Consider the following 17,785-nt stretch of genomic DNA (forward strand, 5'->3'; position numbering starts at 1 on the left):
TTCAGGCCAATTAGTATGGTTGGCTGTGTTTACAAGGCGATCTCAAAGATATTAGCGGAGAGGCTTCGAAGTCTAATGCCTGGTTTAATCGGTGAAAATCAAACTGCTTTCGTGCAAAATAGACAAATATTAGATGGAGCCCTAATTGCAAATGAGGTGGTGCACTGACTTAAGAAAATTAAAAGAACGGGGGTCTTACTCAAATTGGATTTTCATAAGGCTTACGACTCATTTATATGGGAGGCTATCATAGACATACTTAAAGTCATGGGCTTTGGGTCTAAGTGGAGAAGATGGATTTACACATGCTTATCTACGACATCTATTTTTATACTTATTAATGGCTCACCCACTAAACCTTTCAAAATGAAAAGAGGTCTAAGACAAGGTGATCCCATTTCTCCTTTCCTTTTCCTTTTAGTAACGGAGGCTTCAATCAAATCATGCTCAAAGTTATTAGGATGGGACTCATAGAAGGACTAGAAGTAGGAAAGGATAAAGTCCTATTAAGTCACCTGCAATTTGCTGATGATACTCTCATTTTTTGCCCAGCCAAATCTCAGGTCTTAACTAATATTTGGAGATTGCTAGGTAACTTTCAGCGTTCCTCTGGTCTTGCCATTAATTTTATGAAATCAACGTTGCTCGTGATCGGAAGAAATCAGCATTGGGGCGAGGGAAATGCACTGAAAATGGGATGCCATGTATTACAACTGCCTGTGAAGTATTTGGGGATTCCTCTGGGTTCGAATCCTAATAAAATTTCAACCTGGGATCCAGTGGTAGACAAGGTGGAAAAAAGATTGGTCAGTTGGAAGATCGAGTTAATCTCAAAAGCCGGAAGAGTGATTCTCATTAAATCGGTTCTAAACTCTTTGCCCCTTTTTTATATGTCAATTTTTCAAATACCTAAAGGAGTATTGAACCAGATTATCAACTTACAAAGAAGGTTTTACTGGGGAAACAATATTGGTAGAGATGTTGTCCCGCTAATCAACTGGAATATTATCCAACTGCCGAAGGAGATGGGTGGCGTAGGCATAGGTGATCTACAAATTAAATATGCCAGCTTGCTATTTAAATGGTGGTGGCGATTTCACAGGAACATCAAACCCTGTGGAAAAGAATTTTATGTTCAATTCATGAGCTTCACTTTGATGGAATATTTAGAAGTGAAGGCAAGGAGGCTAGGTATGGGTTATGGTAGTCGATATGCTCTATTAATGGCTGGGATCTCCACATTGAAAAATTCCCGAAACAAGGTGTCAAGCTACAGGTTGGAAGTGGGGGTAAAGTCATATTTTAGGACGACCTTTGGATTGGCAATGTAACTCTTAAAGAAGCTTTTCCCAGGTTATTTAAGTTGTCAGTTCAGAAAAATAGTAGTATTGCTGATATGGGCGATTGGAATGGTGATGACTGGATTTGGCAACTCCAATGGAGGGGAGAAGAATGTTCCAATAACAATTACCTTTAGTGGACAACCTAAACTTGAAGATTGAAGGATTCAAACCTTTAAGGAATAAAGACGATCGCCATATATGGTCGTTTGACAAGTAGGGTATTTACACTGCTAAATCTTTTATTAATGCCTTCTATAATTTGAAATATAATTAAGATGAACTCAAGCAAAGGTTTAGCCATGTTTGGAAAGGGCTTGCACAGTTGTACCACCAAGATATGAAATTCTCCTTTGGACAATAATTTGGAAAAGAGTGAACACAAGGGATAGGATAATGAAATGGAAAACGTTGACTCGGGTGGAGATGAAACAAATGTGTTTGGCCAAATTATTGTGTTAAAACAGCCGGTTTTACCAAGCAATTTGAAGAGCACAATTACAATATTCCAAGAGAAAATGACACCAAATGGTCCCCTTTTGTACAAGCAAGATGCCAAGCAAGTAAGGAATCTTGAGCAACAACTTTGCAGCCAAAAGTACGTCCCAAAGCTGCTGCCAAGAAGTGTCCAATTTGTCTTTTTTTTGTAGTATTTCAACTTTGCATTTTGTCTTGTTAACAACTCACTTTATTGTCCTTTGTTTTTAGTCTTTAATTTTCAGTTTGTATGGCCTTGGGGCTGTGTGTTTTATGTTCCATTAGAAGACTTTTGTAAGCCCTTAGATTAAGTCTTAGATGGATGACTAGGATTTAGCTCACCTATCTCTTGTAAAAATCAGAATGTTTGAGATGAATATATGAGGTTTTGAAAACCCTAAATCCCTTTCATAGTGTTTGGGCATTTCTTCTTGCTTAGTGCGGAAAACCTCTCATTACTTAGTGTTTGAGGAGGAATTAGTTCATGCCTAGTGATCTTGAACGAAATTCCGAGTCTTGAGCTTACTTCGTGATCTCGCTCAAGTCATATCCTTCTATCCTTTTCATTTTATGTTGTTCAAATAAAACCTCCAAAACAGCCCCCAAACCGAGAGCAAACAACACACAAAACAGCCTGTTTTCAGTCCTAAAGCAACAGTCTTCCTGAATGTTTCTTTTGTATTTAGGTCGTGTAATGTGTCGTTTGTTAGATGGGTTTGTTCTTGGCCGTGACTCTACCTCCGTTTCTCGTTTACTCATGGTAATGCGAGGGTGAGGTAAAGCCAAACGATTTCCGGGACCGTCCTATCCTTAGCCCGGTTTTAGGCTTCTTTTTATGTTATTTTTGTGTCGTTTTTAATGGTCTCAGGTACGGTTGCTTTTGTTACTGTTTTGTCGTTGATATTGCGGCCTGTTTTGGGCTCTATTCGGACCACCTAGAGAGGCCCTCTCCGTTTTAGTGCAAAGTGGTATCAGAGCTTTGGCTCTTACGTTTTCTTAAACCAAGACGATCTTGGGAAAAGGTGGTCCTTGGTGTTTTAGGGTGTGACACCGCAAATCTGTAAAACAAGACAAAATAGAGCAATGGGCATCAACTTTAGGCGTGTTCTTGAGCCTCTAAAAATTGTTGTTGCATTTCAATAGCTTTTGGCTCTTTGCCTGTACAAAAGGGGGACCATTGGTAGGCATTTTCTCTTAAAAATAATGCAATTATACTTACCAAAATGTCTTGCAATTTCCTGTCCAGATTCAAACAAAAACGGACAGCCCTTGGACCATTTTGGTTCAAACTCCCTTTGTTGAGAAAAGTTTGTCCTCAAACTTATGCGATTAAGAACATGGTATAACAAAAGACGATTTGAAAAACAAAAACATTTTTAGAAAAATGTAGTGTAGATGATAAAGAGGGAGATAACAACAATCCATTCTAAGCAAGCACACAACAAATACTTACAACCCCCTTGTTAGCCAACTCGATTCAAGCATCACAAAAGTGCTTGAACCAAAGCCAACACCCACAAATCAAGCCACGCACAGATTTGCGGTGTCACACCTTAAAACACCAAGGACCACCTTTTCCCAAGATCACCGTGGTTTAAGAAAACGGAATAGCCGAAGCTCTGATACCACTTTGGAGTAAAACGATTAGGTGGTCCGTAATCAGCCCAAAGCAGGCCACAAAAACGCATCAAGAACAGCAAAATTTTTAATATAATTTGAGACCGTCACAAATGACCCAAAAACAAGATAAAAAGAAGCCTAAAACCGGGCTAAGGATAAAACGGTCCCGAAAACCGCTTGGCTTTACCTCACCCTCTCATTACCATGAGTAATGAGAAAGAGTGGAGGAGCCACGACCAAGAACAAACCCATCTAACTAACGACACATTACACGACCCAAATGACAAAAGAGACAGTTAGGCGGACCGTTGCTTTAGGACTGAAAACAGGCTGTTTTGTGTGTTGTTTGCTCTCGGTTTGGGAGCTGTTTTGGAGGTTTTATTTGAACAACATAAAATGAAAAGGATAGAAGGATATGACTTGAGCGAGATCACAAAGCAAGCTCAAGACTCGGAATTTCGTTCAAGATCACTAAGCATGAACAAATTCCTCCTCAAACACTAAGTAATGAGGGGTTTTCCGCACTAAGCAAGGAGAAATGCCCAAACACTAAGAAAGTGATTTAGGGTTTTCAAAACCTCATATATTCATCTCAAACATTTTGATTCTTACAAGGGATAGGTGAGCTAAATCCTAGCCAGCCATCTAAGACTCGATCTAAGGGCTTACAAAAGTCTTCTAATGGGACATAAAACACACAGTCCCAAGGCCTTACAAGCTAAAAATTAAAGACTAAAAATAAAGGACAATAAAGTGAGTTGTTAACAAGACAAAATGCAAAGTTGAAATATTGCAAAATAAGACAAATTGGACACTTCTTGGCAGCTTGGCAGCAGCTTTGGGACGTACTTTTGGCTGCAAAGTTATTGCTTAAGATTCCTTACTTGCTTGGCATCTTGCTTGTACAAAAGGGGACCATTTGATGTCATTTTCTCTTGGAATATTGTAATTGTGCTCTTTAAATTGCTTGGTAAAACCGGATGTTTTAACACAATAGTTCGTATTAGACGGATATCTTGGCATAATATCCGTCTCATATCAAATTAGCATTATTCCTAATATTGTTATATTGTTTCCTAGTTTCTAGTATTTGTTTCCTATTTACTAGCAATTAGTTTTTAGAAACAAATCAATCCATTGCCTTATTCTTAGCAATTCAGTTGATGCTATGTACTATATATGCTAATCATTTCATCAATAAAATCAACACACAAAATTCTTTTGCCTCTCTTCTCTGTTCGTTATTATCATGGTATCGAGCCAGTTTTTTTTCTGAAATTTCAATCACGTTATCTTAACCTAAAATCATCTCCTTCTTGCCATGACTATTGGTGAAGGAACTGATACTTCCTCGTCAGGATCTCCTACCAAAAAAATTGATCCCCTGTCTCCGTTTTACCTCGGGTCAGGCGATCTTCCAAACCTAAAACTCTCCCCTGTTCTCTTAAATACCCATAATTACGATGACTGGAGTCGTTCTATGAGGATGGCGCTCAAATCGCGTCGTAAGTTTGGTTTCTGAGATGCCACCGTTGACAAACCTACTGATGCGTTTATGCTCGGTCAATGGGAAGTGGTTCACTGTACTATTGTCTCTTGGCTACGGGCAACAATCGACCCGTCCGTCCTGGAAAGTGTGCCGTTCGTTGAAGATGCTGCGGCTATGTGGGGGGACCTGGAGGAACGTTTTGCGGTGGTGGATGGTACGTCTATTCACTCGTTAAAATCTGATCTCAGTGAGTGTCGTCAAAAGAAAGGTATGTCTGTTACTGATTATTATGGTAAATTAAAGACACTATGGGACGCTCTTGCTATACATGAACCCCCGTTTGCTTGTGAGTGCGGTAAATGCACTTGTGACATCGCTGCTAAGGCCATTAAAAGACTTGATAATGAATGACCCTCCAATTTTTTATGGGACTAGACCGTAGTTTATACGGACCGCTTCGTAACCAACAATTTCAACTTGACCCGCTTCCTTCCCTTAACCGTGGGTATCATGCTGTCCTGCAAGCCGAGCGCTTGTGTAATACCCGCCCTTTTAGGGACCCTTTGACCAGCGTTGACTGACCATGGGAGCGGGAGTAGTCTTAGAAAAGTGTGCCAAAACCATCTTGGGCTGCGTGTTAAGAGTGGTACTCGATAGAGTAGAGGCTACTCGATCGAGTAGCTAGGTTACTCGATCGAGTAGGGGGCCACTCGATCGAGTATGTTGGGTACTCGATCGAGTACCTAGTTTTCAGCGAGGGTTTTATATCGCGTTTTGTTAAATCCGCATATCACTTCCGCCACTTTCCTCTTATCTTTCAGTCGCCTCTTTCCCTTCCCTTCACCTCAAAACCTCCATGGAAACCTTTGTGAAGATCCTTGTGCCTTAGGAGAGCGTCTCTTGAGTCGGGTAGCGGTCTTTTGCTGAGTTTCTCCCTATAGGTATGTCATAATCATCATCCGTGTCCTTGTTCTTCATAGTTAGGGTTTGCTTGTTAGTAATCTAGAATTGTATTCTGGTTATAGGCGTTGCTTGATCGCTGGACATGTTATCTGTCGGCATGGATTGGTTGCGATGGCTTAAAGGTAGGTTCGCCTACTCAGTTTCTGTAGATCGTCTAGTGTGTCGGTCGTTGTGATAGTATTGTGATTGTTTGACATAGTAATTGTATTGTGATGATTGTGAATGTGGTTGTGACTGCTGTCTCTGGTTCTCGAGGCGTGTCCTCGGCTGAGTGGGGTCACTTGCGGGAGTGGCTTCACGCCCTAGTTTCGCCTTCGTGGAACCCGCCACGAAGGATGTGCACATTAATGGACGGGGTTATCGCTCGGTATGATGAGCGGGGATTTGGTGGGTGCGGCTGCGGTCCCCAGCTGGCGGGTCCAGTCCGGTGGACGATCGATGTGACGGAGGTTGGTTGGAGTGTCGTGGTTGCGTGTGTGAGACTGATAGCATTGCATTGTGTTGTTAGTTGTAGTTGTTATTGCTGTGTCTTATCTCAGTACTGTCGTTGTATGGTTATTTGTTTGTTATGTGTCTGCCGTGATCCCTTATGGTGAGAAGTCAGTCTTAGCAGGTGTTGATGTTGTTGATAGCTGGAGTCCGGGCAGGGATGAGTCCTCACGAGATATGGCGGTCATAGTGAATAGTCTTTGAGTTGTACCTTTATATCGTATTTTGGTTTAAATCGCTTGTAATATAACTTAATAGTTCTTTTATCGACGTTTGGTTATTGCTATCCTCGGGCAACCGAGATGGTAACGCCCTTATATCCTAAGGAAGGCCTAGTTAAGGCTCCTCTGAATATGGGGGTGTTACAAAGTGGTATCAGAGCGACGATTTTGGAACCTGTAACAAATAAACTTAATGAACATAGTGGGTCTAATAAAATGAACCTGGTGTATGTATAATGGGAGCCCCAGCTGATGCTAGATTTTGGGTGAGTAGGCGCCCTCATTTCAAAATCTTGGCCCCATGATACTTAAGCCAGTCACGTGGTATGGGAATGTGGAGTCCGTGTGTATATGTGTGATGTGTATGTTAAGTGTACCGGGACTACCTCCGGTTAAGTCTTTGTTAGAATTAATAGAGGTGTGATAGTGATATTTGGGCCGTGTATGGTAATTATTGATGAGATTATTGAAGCTCTTTGGATGATTAGTGAGCTTATATGATGGTTATGAGATATGTGACGAAAGTTTACGTAATTGCTATGATGATAGTTATAGTATAGTGAGTTATAATTCGAGACATAGCATATAGTAATGCGTTATTGCCTTATAGGATGGTCGAAATTCTTCCGCTGCGTAATATTTGATTTGTGCAAGGTGATTTACTTATGATAGAATGTGAAACATGGTAGATTAATGTGTTTTGAAAGTATGCATTTATGTGATACGTGAAAGAAAGAATTAATGTTAATTATACGCTTCAAATTGAAGTAAACACGAGTTTAGTAGTAACATGTAAAGTAAGTTTAAGTGTATTAGGATGGCGGGGTTATGTTTAGAAATGATTCGAGTTGGGCAATTTGTATGGCGTAATGTAATGTATGCTTTAATAGTTGAGGCGGTGCGTAGTGATGATAATGCATGAGCAAGTACGATTATTAGTGCCGAATTCCGAACTTAGTTTGGACTCGACACGTGGTGTTGTTTTGCAGGTATTTTCGGTTTACTTCGCACTTCTGACCGAGTACTTAACCATACTTGACCGAGTGCGAGTGTTTACTTGACCGAGTAGACCTTACTCGATCTAGTTAGGAGGCTATGGCGTCGGGATGTGGGGAAATTTCCTACGGATACTCGACGAAATAGCTCCTACTCGATCAAGTAGGGTGGTACTCGATCGAGTATCCAAGGTACTCGATCGAGTAGGGTGGTACTCGATCGAGTACCCCAGGCACTCGATCGAGTAGGTTACTGTACAGCGAATCCTACGGGTTTTCATAAAACCCCTATTCTTCCTATTTCTTTCCCATTCTCCTCATCCTTCCTCTATATTTCGAAATAGCTAAACCTAATTCCTCTCAAAATCTCTCTTTCTCTTGGGTTAGTGGTGATTCTTGGGGTTGATTTTCTTGTTTAATTCCGTTCTTTTGCTTTGTTAATCAATCAAGGTATGCTTTCCTTCCTAATTTATGCGATTTATTGCTTTGAATGTGTAAGAATGGTGAAATAATCTGAAATTTTCGGTTCACATGGGTAGGTTGTTGTCTTTGATGGTTGAAATATGATTCACATGCCTCCTTTTCATGCTTGTTGGTGACTAATTGCTGTAAATTAGATTAGAAATTGCAAAATTTGAAATCGAAATTTCTAGGGTTTCCAAAATTGAAATTGATTTTTGGTTGTTTTACAATGGTTAGATGGTAGAATTGAGCCTTAAGTATTGTTTATATCATGTTGGAGGATAGATTTTGATGATTTTACCCTTAGAAAGTTGCCTTAAAACTCCGTCTTAAAAGTGCCTCAAATGGAAATTCGTGATTTATAATTGAAAATTGATGTTGTAATTGACATTATAAGTATGAGTTGAACTTCAATATGAAAATAGAAACAATAATTGATGAAAATATGCCAAAATTATCACAGCTGTAAAGACCGTCTGAAAATTCTAATTGAGTTGTTGTTCATAGTATTGAAGGGTGATAATGATATGTTCTAAGTTATTCTTGTCCATGAACTAGTAAGAATGCCTCACATGTGATTAGAAGTGTGTTTGGAACAACCTTTAGAAGCATGCTAGGATATTCGAATTTGTTGAGCATATGTAATCACCATGATAATTTCTTTCACAACTATGGCTTATGAGTAGTAATAATATGAGCTTGTATGTCAAAATTTGGAAACGGTTGACGAATGTATGTACATAGTGTGATATTCAAGGTTAATAGCATGAATTATGTGCTTCACATGTCAAATTCGTTGGTAAAATTGTGTACTTAGCTGAGCATGTTAAGATCGAATTACATGAAGTAGATGTTTGCATGTTTATACAAGTTGCTTGATCATATGACTAAAGCAGATGCCGAGACTGAACCTTGGAATCCGCCAAAGTAAACGGGGGAGGGGTAATCCACCTGAGATGGGGGAAGGGAGTGGACCTGTGGTACCCGCAGTTCCCGAATACCCTTCAGTTGTTTTTGTTGATTTCAAGCAGAGGGAGCGTTTTGTAGCTTTACAAAAACGCAAAATGAGACCTACGAAGTGTATAGACACTACTGTGTTAGAGGAGTTGGAGATAGAGACGGATGTCCGTCACATATTCGAGACCTTGGGTTTCACGGGTTTGTATAGGCTGAGGAAGCATACTTACCCTTTTCTTACCTTGGAGTTCATGAGCTCTTTTAGCTATGACCCAGCGGGCCAGACTGTTGAGTTTAGATTGATGAATACCAGTTTTCTGTTGACTATGGATCTGTTTGCCTCTCACCTTGGGTTGGCCAAGCCTCCCAAGGACTCCATCACCGATATTCCAGCTGAGTGCGGCGTCTGCCGCCTAATGCCTTGCTTGACTGGGAAGCAAGCTCCCACCTCGAGCAACATGCTGATTAATGACGTTCAGCATATTACCTTGAGGGTCTTTCTCCGTTCTCTTTCGAACCTCCTCTATGACAGAAAGGATATCAGTAAATTGAATAATCATGAGGTCTTACTTCTGATGTCTTACCTCAACCCGGAGCGGGCCAGGAAAGTGGTCTTTAATGCTCCTTCTATGGTTTGTGCTGCCCTTGCCTTGATGGCTTCTTCCTCTTCCCGTACACGAGTTGTGGCGCTATTGCCACTCGGTTAGCTGAAAAGCTAACCTCTTTTGAAGCTTCTTCGGAGTACGTGCCTCTAGCTACCCCAGTGCCTACCATGGATCGTGACTACTATCTCGACCTGAAATGGTTGAGGACCTTGGCTGACGGTAGCCTAGCGTGGAGGGTGTGGGGCATGAGTTGGATGAAGATTCCAGCTCCTGAGCACCTCCCACCCACGGAGCCCTTGGAGCCGACAGTAGTGACGGTGGACTCTGATGATGAGGAGGAGGAGGATGATGACGAGACCCGCCATCTACGAGACCTATCTCATCGACGGCACCATACTCGAGGAGATGCCGGAGCCGACGAAGGGCGAGAATGCGGGAGTTGCGGTGGTGGAGAGACCCAGATTGGGGAGGGGACCCCGTCGAGTGAGGGAGAGGGCCTCGGAGACTAGGCCGCAGCCGGTAGCGCCGCAGCAGCAGCAGCATCCTTTTCCGTGCTACCCTTACCTCGACACCCCGGAGACGCGGTCCAGCTACTTGGCAGATAGAGTGTCATCTACCTTGACACTCCGGAATATGCACGAGATGGCGTACGCTCAGGGGATAGGGACCGAGGGACCGCATCCAGTTTGGTGGAGTGAAGTTGGGGACTACTCAGGGGTTTTCCATTCCTACGGGGTGGATCAGTCGACGTGGGGGCACCTCGGTCCTTCCCTTACGGTGGCTTGACTCCATGGTACGTGGGCCCGGGAGCAGAGAGGGGAGTGGATGCGGGGATCGGGTCATCGGGAGCAGGTACTTCTGGTGGTGGTGAGGATGAGGTGATGTTCGAGCAGCAGCAGCAGCAGGAGGAGTGATACTCCTTGTTCTTATCTTTGTTGATGGTAGTTGATGTTAGGTGGTGATAGTGTTGTTAGACTTTAGTAGTTGTTTCTTTTATTATTGAGACTTAGTTGGATTTGTATGGTTGGCCATAAGGCCGGATTTGATATTCTAACTGGTTGCAGGATATTAGAAGTCGGGGAGTTGTCCCGACTCGATTTTATATGACCAATATGCGCATGTATGTTAACTTATGACAGGTTTTATAAGGAATTTGGCCTGTAGGTACTAGACAGAGTACCCCGTACTCTATCGAGTAGCTGCAGGAAGAAAAGAGAGAAAAGTTTCTGATCTTGAGCTACTCAATCGAGTAGCCAAGACACTCGATCGAGTAGCATGGCACTCGATCGAGTATCGCTACATACTCGATCGAGTAACACTGTTACAGGAGGTTTTTGAAAAATTAAAAAGTTCAATTGTTTTATAATTGCAAGTTTAATGTTTAATGTGGCTATTAGTGCGTAGTTACACCTTTGAACCATTAATTTTATATGTTGGAAGTCAAGTTTCGGTTTTATATACATCTTGAGAACGAGTAGTGAAGTGGTGACGGTTTCTTGTTGTTTTAACATTACAATATGTCATTTGTTTTTACCATTTATTCATTGAAGTTACATTTCGTCATACGCTGTACGTGCAAGGTTAACGTGCTTTATTGTTGGCGACTAGTTGTCCCGGAAAGTTAAGTATGATTTATAATTTAACGAGTTAGGCTTAGCGAGTAATGTCTACAATAAATAATATGCTTTAAACCATGTCATGAATTAGATAATAAGTAATATGCGTTGAAATTGGGTAGTGAACTTCGGGGACGAAGTTCCTTTTTAGAGGGGAAGAGTAATGTCGCGAAATAAAAAGGCTATTTTTGAATAATGTTTTGCTTGTTTATAATGTTGTTGGTATTATGTTTTGCTTTAATTACAAAAAAAAAAAAAATTCTGAAGTATAACGGATTACTTTAGTTCTTTAAAGTGAATGTGGTTGTATGTTTCAAGAGACGGTCATGAAGAAATAGTTATAGTGCGATGAATCGTATTTGAATCACGTTGCCAAGTAACATGGTGGCATTAGTTGTACCACATGAAAGTTAATATGAGACATGTTCTAGATTGATAATTTGATAGTTGTTACTGAATGTTGGGTGATCGTGGGTGGTGATTCGCATCGCGAGTTTGATGTTTTATATATATATAGAATAATGGTTGACGGTGGTAACGCTTGCATGACAGTAGTAAGAATCGATATGTATAAATGTAGACGGTGATGATGATGACATGGGGGGGGGGATGGTATTTCCAAGGAGTTGTGGTTTGAGCGGAAAGAGTGGTGATGTCGTGTTGTTCTCGTGCCTCGAGCGGGAGATAGGTGAGTTGAACTTCGGGGACGAAGTTCCTTTTAAGGGGGAAGCGTAATACCCGCCCTTTTAGGGACCCTTTGACCAGCGTTGACCGACCTTGGGAGCGGGAGTAGTCTTAGAAAAGTGTGCCAAAACCATCTTGGGCTGCGTGTTAAGAGTGGTACTCGATAGAGTAGAGGCTACTCGATCGAGTAGCTAGGTTACTCGATCGAGTAGGGGGCCACTCGATCGAGTATGTTCAAATGTAATCGATCGAGTACCTAGTTTTCGCGAGGGTTTTATATCGCGTTTTGTTAAATCCGCATATCACTTCCGCCACTTTCCTCCTATCTTTCAGTCGCCTCTTTCCCTTCCCTTCACCTCAAAACCTCCATGGAAACCTTTGTGAAGATCCTTGTGCCTTAGGAGAGCGTCTCTTGAGTCGGGTAGCGGTCTTTTGCTGAGTTTCTCCCTATAGGTATGTCATAATCATCATCCGTGTCCTTGTTCTTCATAGTTAGGGTTTGTTTGTTAGTAATCTAGAATTGTATTCTGGTTATAGGCGTTGCTTGATTGCTGGACATGTTATCTGTCGGCATGGATTGGTTGCGATGGCTTAAAGGTAGGTTCGCCTACTCAGTTTCTGTAGATCGTCTAGTGTGTCGGTCGTTGTGATAGTATTGTGATTGTTTGACATAGTAATTGTATTGTGATGATTGTGAATGTGGTTGTGACTGTTGTCTCTGGTTCTCGAGGCGTGTCCTCGGCTGAGTGGGGTCACTTGCGGGAGTGGCTTCACGCCCTAGTTTCGCCTTCTGTGGAACCCGCCACAGAAGGGATGTGCACATTAATGGACAGGGTTATCGCTCGGTATGATGAGCGGGGATTTGGTGGGTGCGGCTGCGGTCCCCCACTGGCAGGACTGGTCCAGTGGACAGTCAGTGACGGAGGTTGGTTGGAGTGTCGTGGTTGCGTGTGTGAGACTGATAGCATTGCATTGTGTTGTTAGTTGTAGTTGTTATTGCTGTGTCTTATCTCAGTACTGTCGTTGTATGGTTATTTGTTTGTTATGTGTCTGCCGTGATCCCTTATGGTGAGCAGTCAGTCTTAGCAGGTGTTGATGTTGTTGATAGCTGGAGTCCGGGCAGGGATGAGTCCTCACGAGATATGGCGGTCATAGTGAATAGTCTTTGAGTTGTACCTTTATATCGTATTTTGGTTTAAATCGCTTGTAATATAACTTAATAGTTCTTTTATCGACGTTTGGTTATTGCTATCCTCGGGCAACCGAGATGGTAACGCCCTTATATCCTAAGGAAGGCCTAGTTAAGGCTCCTCTGAATATGGGGGTGTTACAGCTTGCTCAAAGACGATTCCCCTTCACCCGAGGTGTCTGATGTAGTGGCATTTGCCCTTCCGAACGCTTCACGCACTCCTACTGATTGGAAGGCTTTGCGTGGCAAAGAAAAGGTCGAGCGTCGTAAACTGTTTTGTCCCCACTGTGAGGTTAACGGGCATGACATTAAGGGTTGTTTCTTTAAGCTTAATAAATTTCCCGATTGGTGGGGGAGTCGGCCTCGGAACTTGGCAGATTTTCGTCGCTCTCGAGCTGCTGGTGCTTCTGCCAGCGCGGGTACAGGGTCATCGGGTGAGGGCCTAGTTCATGCTAATGCTCTCCATACGATTTCCTCGGATCGTTTATCGGGTATGTATGCTTCTTGGATTATCGATACAGGTGCTTCTAACCATGTTACAGGCGATTTTTCTTTGTTTACGGAAAGTATGGTGATCCCTCCTCGGGCAGTCGGGCTACCAAATGGCAAACGCATTTTGGCATCGAAAATGGGCACGGTCCATATTGATAGTAATATTGTTTTACGCAGGGTTTTATTTGTTCCTCATTTAACTTGCAATTTGATTTCCGTCTCTCAATTAACGGAAGATACTGATTATGTTTTACAATTTACTAAGGACCGTTGTCTAATACAGGACCATACTTTGAGGAAGATGATTGGAGTTGGTGAGCTTCGGGATGGACTATTTTTGTTGTCGTCAGCCTCGGTGCACTCGGTGAACATGCTTGCGTCCTATGACTTGTGGCATCAAAGACTCGGCCATCCAGGGGCTAATGTGGTTTCTCACCTTCCTTTAGCTAAATCTATTTCAGTTAATAAAAATTTGGCATGTGATGTATGTCATCTTGCCAAACAAACTCGGGCTAGTTTTAATTTGAGTGACAATATTGCGTCTGAAACATTTACTTTAATACATTGCGATCTTTGGGGACCATATCGTACTCCTTCTACTTGTGGTGCTAAATATTTTCTCACCATTGTGGATGATTTTTCTCGTTCCGTTTGGGTTTATTTAATGCTATCTAAAACGGAGGTTACGAGTATGTTTATGCATTTTTTATCTATGGTACGTACCCAATTTTCAAAGCAGGTGAAGGTGGTGCGTAGTGATAACGGGAATGAATTCAACCATATGGCGGATTATTTTTTGCAGCAAGGTATTCAATTTCAAACTTCTTGTGTTGGCACGCCTCAACAAAATGGGCGTGTTGAGCGTAAGCATCGTCATATTCTTAATGTCGCACGGGCTCTCCTATTTCAGGGTAACCTTCCCAAGAAATTTTGGGGTGAGTGCATTCTTACAGCTGCTTATTTAATTAATCGGACCCCCTTCCGTTCTTCTTCAGCATAAAACTCCGTATGAAAAACTATTCGGTGTTCCTCCGTCTTATCAAAATTTACGGGTCTTTGGCTGCATTTGCTTTGTTCATAACCAAAAAACTCGGGGCGATAAATTCGAGCCCCGTAGTCGAAAGTGTATTTTTTTGGGTTATCCGCATAGTCAGAAGGGTTGGAAAGTTTACGATATTGAGACCGATTCCATACTTGTGTCTCGAGATGTTGTATTTTATGAGAACATTTTTCTTTTTCCTAAACTGAATGCTCCTACAATCACTACTGCTCCTATACAATTTCCTTCTGACGAGCTGCCTAGTGAGGAGTTCGTAAGTGTCGACGAGCCCATTGTTACTGAGCCTATCGCTACTGAACCCATAGCTTCTGAACCCGCCAACACTACGCCTGAGTCACCCCCTGTTTCGGCCCCTATCTCTGATCTTGGCCGCGGCCAAAGGCTAAAGTTTCCAAACTCACGGTTATCAGGTTACGTTCTTGATTCGATTAACAGTCCATCGCCGCCCGACTCACCAACATCTCCTTCATCCTCCTCAGGTACGCCCTATACTCTAGCTAATTATGTTACTTGTCACAAATTTTCATCCCGTCACAAGCAATTTTTAGCCGCTATAACCACGAGTGTTGAGCCCACTTCGTTTAAAATGGCTATGCAAGATGACGGTTGGTGTCAAGCTATGCAAGAGGAAATTGATGCACTTGAGCAAAATGGTACTTGGGATTTGGCCGAATTACCTCCTAATAAAAAGGCACTCGGCTGTCGTTGGGTTTATAAGATTAAATACAAATCCGATGATTCGATTGAACGTTTAAAAGCGCGGCTGGTTGTTTTCGGGAATCACCAAGTTGAAGGTATCGATTATGGAGAGACCTTTGCTCCCGTGGTAAAGATGGTCACTATTCGTACTTTTCTCGCTGTCGCCGCTATTAAGAATTGGGAGCTTCATCAAATGGATGTACATAACGCTTTTCTACACGGTGACATAACCGAGGAGGTCTATATGAAGCTTCCACCGGGGTTTAGTCGAGGTCATGATGGCAAGGTTTGTCGCCTCAAGAAATCCCTTTATGGTCTTCGTCAAGCTCCCCGTTGTTGGTTTGCCAAATTAGCCGGGGCACTTCGCAAATATGGGTTCCGTCAATCCTATTCCGATTATTCATTATTTACTTACTCCTCTAACACTGTTTGTCTACATGTTTTAATTTACGTGGATGACCTTGTTATTGCGGGTAATGATTCTATTGCTATTTCTCGTTTCAAAGACTACTTGAATCGATGCTTTAAAATGAAGGATTTGGGGCCCTTAAAGTATTTTCTAGGCCTTGAAGTTGCGCGCAATGCCGAAGGCATTTTTCTTACTCAGCGAAAGTATTGTCTTGACATTATTACTGAGACCGGTCTTTTAGGGTCTAAACCCTCTTCGACTCCCATGGCTACTGATCATAAATTGGGACTTTCCACCAGCCCGTTCTTGGATAAGCCGGAGTCGTATAGACGATTAATTGGTCGCCTTGTTTACTTAGCTGTTACGCGTCCTGATTTGTCCTTCTCGGTCCATGTTCTCTCCCAATTTCTCCAACAACCCCGTGAGGCTCATATGGAGGCTGCCTTACGGGTTGTCCGGTATCTCAAGGGGAGCCCTGAACAGGGTGTATTGCTTCGGTCAGCTAGTTCTCTTACGGTTTCAGGATGGTGCGATTCCGATTTTGGTGCTTGTCCTCTTACTCGTCGCTCCGTCACCGGTTGGTTTGTCTTTCTTGGTGATTCTCCGGTGTCTTGGAAAACCAAGAAACAATACACGGTCTCTCTCTCGTCAAGTGAAGCCGAATATCGCTCCATGGCTACTCTTGTGTGCGAGTTGAAATGGTTAAAAGGCCTACTAGCTAGCTTGGACGTTCCTATTTCCGTTCCCATGCAATTGTTTTGCGATAATCAGTCCGCCCTACACCTTTCTCAGAACCCCGTGTTTCATGAGCGAACTAAGCATATTGAAATTGACTGCCACTTCGTTCGGGATGCCATTACAGGAGGTATCGTCGTACCCGCTCATGTTCCTACGGATGCGCAAATCGCTGACATTTTTACTAAGCCTTTGGGTGACCGCCAATTCCATACTTTACTACGCAAACTGGGCATTATCGACCTCCATGCTCCAGTTTGAGGAAGGGTATTAGACGGATATCTTGGCATAATATCCGTCTCATATCAAATTAGCATTATTCCAAATATTGTTATATTGTTTCCTAGTTTCTAGTATTGGTTTCCTATTTACTAGCAATTAGTTTTTAGAAACAAATCAATCCATTGCCTTATTCTTAGCAATTCGGATGATGCTATGTACTATATATGCTAATCATTTCATCAATAAAATCAACACACAAAATTCTTCTGCCTTTCTTCTCTGTTCGTTATTATCAGTTCGGCCAACCACATTTGTTTCAGGAGATGACTTGCACTTTCTATGGTGAATGTTTGGAGACTGTTAGTCACCTATTTTTGCATTGTAAGTTTTCATGACAACTATGGAATGATATTTGTGATGTTTGAGGAATGACATGGATTTGTTCGGAGAGATTGATGATGCTTTTCTTGTATGGAATGACTCCCACTTTTTTGGGTTGGAGAAACGATTATGGGAAACATTTTTCATCGCGATAGCCGCCATTATTTGGGAACTGAGAAATGAAGCTATTTTTGAGAACAAGACGCCCAAGTGGTCGTGTATAAGGGACAAAATATTTTTGAGAGTTGGATTGTGGAGCCAATCTTGGAAGGAGAACTTACCTTCTTCATTAGAAGAATGGCTAAACAATTGGCAAATAATAAAAACGTGGAAGGTGAAAAGGATAGTGTAAAGGAGGTCTTCTAGACTACATGTTTGCTAGTTGTATGCACGTCCTCTCTGTTAACGGGATGGACTTTGTCTTTTCTTTTTTTGCCTTGTCTTTTTTGGTTGTTTCTTCTTGTACACTTTTGTGAGACCCTACTCGCTGTAGGTCTTTGGATTTATCTATATAACATTATTAAAAGGCTAGTCTAAAAAAAGCCACGTAGACAATGCCACATGGGATGAAAAAAAGCCACGTATGCAATAACAATGTGACTTGGCAAACTAATATGACATGGATTATCAATTTATTATTATATTGCATTAATTTAATTCACTTATTTCCTTTACAAATC

At 42.0% G+C, this 17,785-nt stretch overlaps 1 protein-coding gene across 1 annotated transcript; it reads left to right on the forward strand.

Annotated features, from left to right (window-relative positions):
* Positions 1-461: 461 nt before the first annotated feature.
* On the forward strand, positions 462-16,763 carry LOC141651839 (uncharacterized). Its single transcript, XM_074459534.1, has 4 exons — positions 462-1,276; positions 1,354-1,428; positions 13,252-14,083; positions 14,754-16,763. The coding sequence occupies exons 1-4, from the start codon at positions 462-464 to the stop codon at positions 16,761-16,763; spliced, it is 3,732 nt and encodes a 1,243-aa protein (XP_074315635.1).
* Positions 16,764-17,785: the final 1,022 nt, after the last annotated feature.

This window comes from Silene latifolia, chromosome 4 (genome assembly GCF_048544455.1).
Source record: "Silene latifolia isolate original U9 population chromosome 4, ASM4854445v1, whole genome shotgun sequence".
In the NCBI taxonomy this organism is placed as follows: Eukaryota; Viridiplantae; Streptophyta; class Magnoliopsida; order Caryophyllales; family Caryophyllaceae; genus Silene; species Silene latifolia.

What these genes read in the sequence shown, in the direction of transcription:
- LOC141651839 (XM_074459534.1), top strand. Translation starts at nt 462, where the DNA reads ATGGGACTCATAGAAGGACTAGAAGTAGGAAAGGATAAAGTCCTATTA. An exon ending in AATGGTGATGACTGGATTTG is followed by an intron (nt 1,429 to 13,251) that starts GCAACTCCAATG and finishes GGGGTGTTACAG; the next exon opens with CTTGCTCAAAGACGATTCCC. An exon ending in ATAAAAATTTGGCATGTGAT is followed by an intron (nt 14,084 to 14,753) that starts GTATGTCATCTT and finishes CCGCATAGTCAG; the next exon opens with AAGGGTTGGAAAGTTTACGA.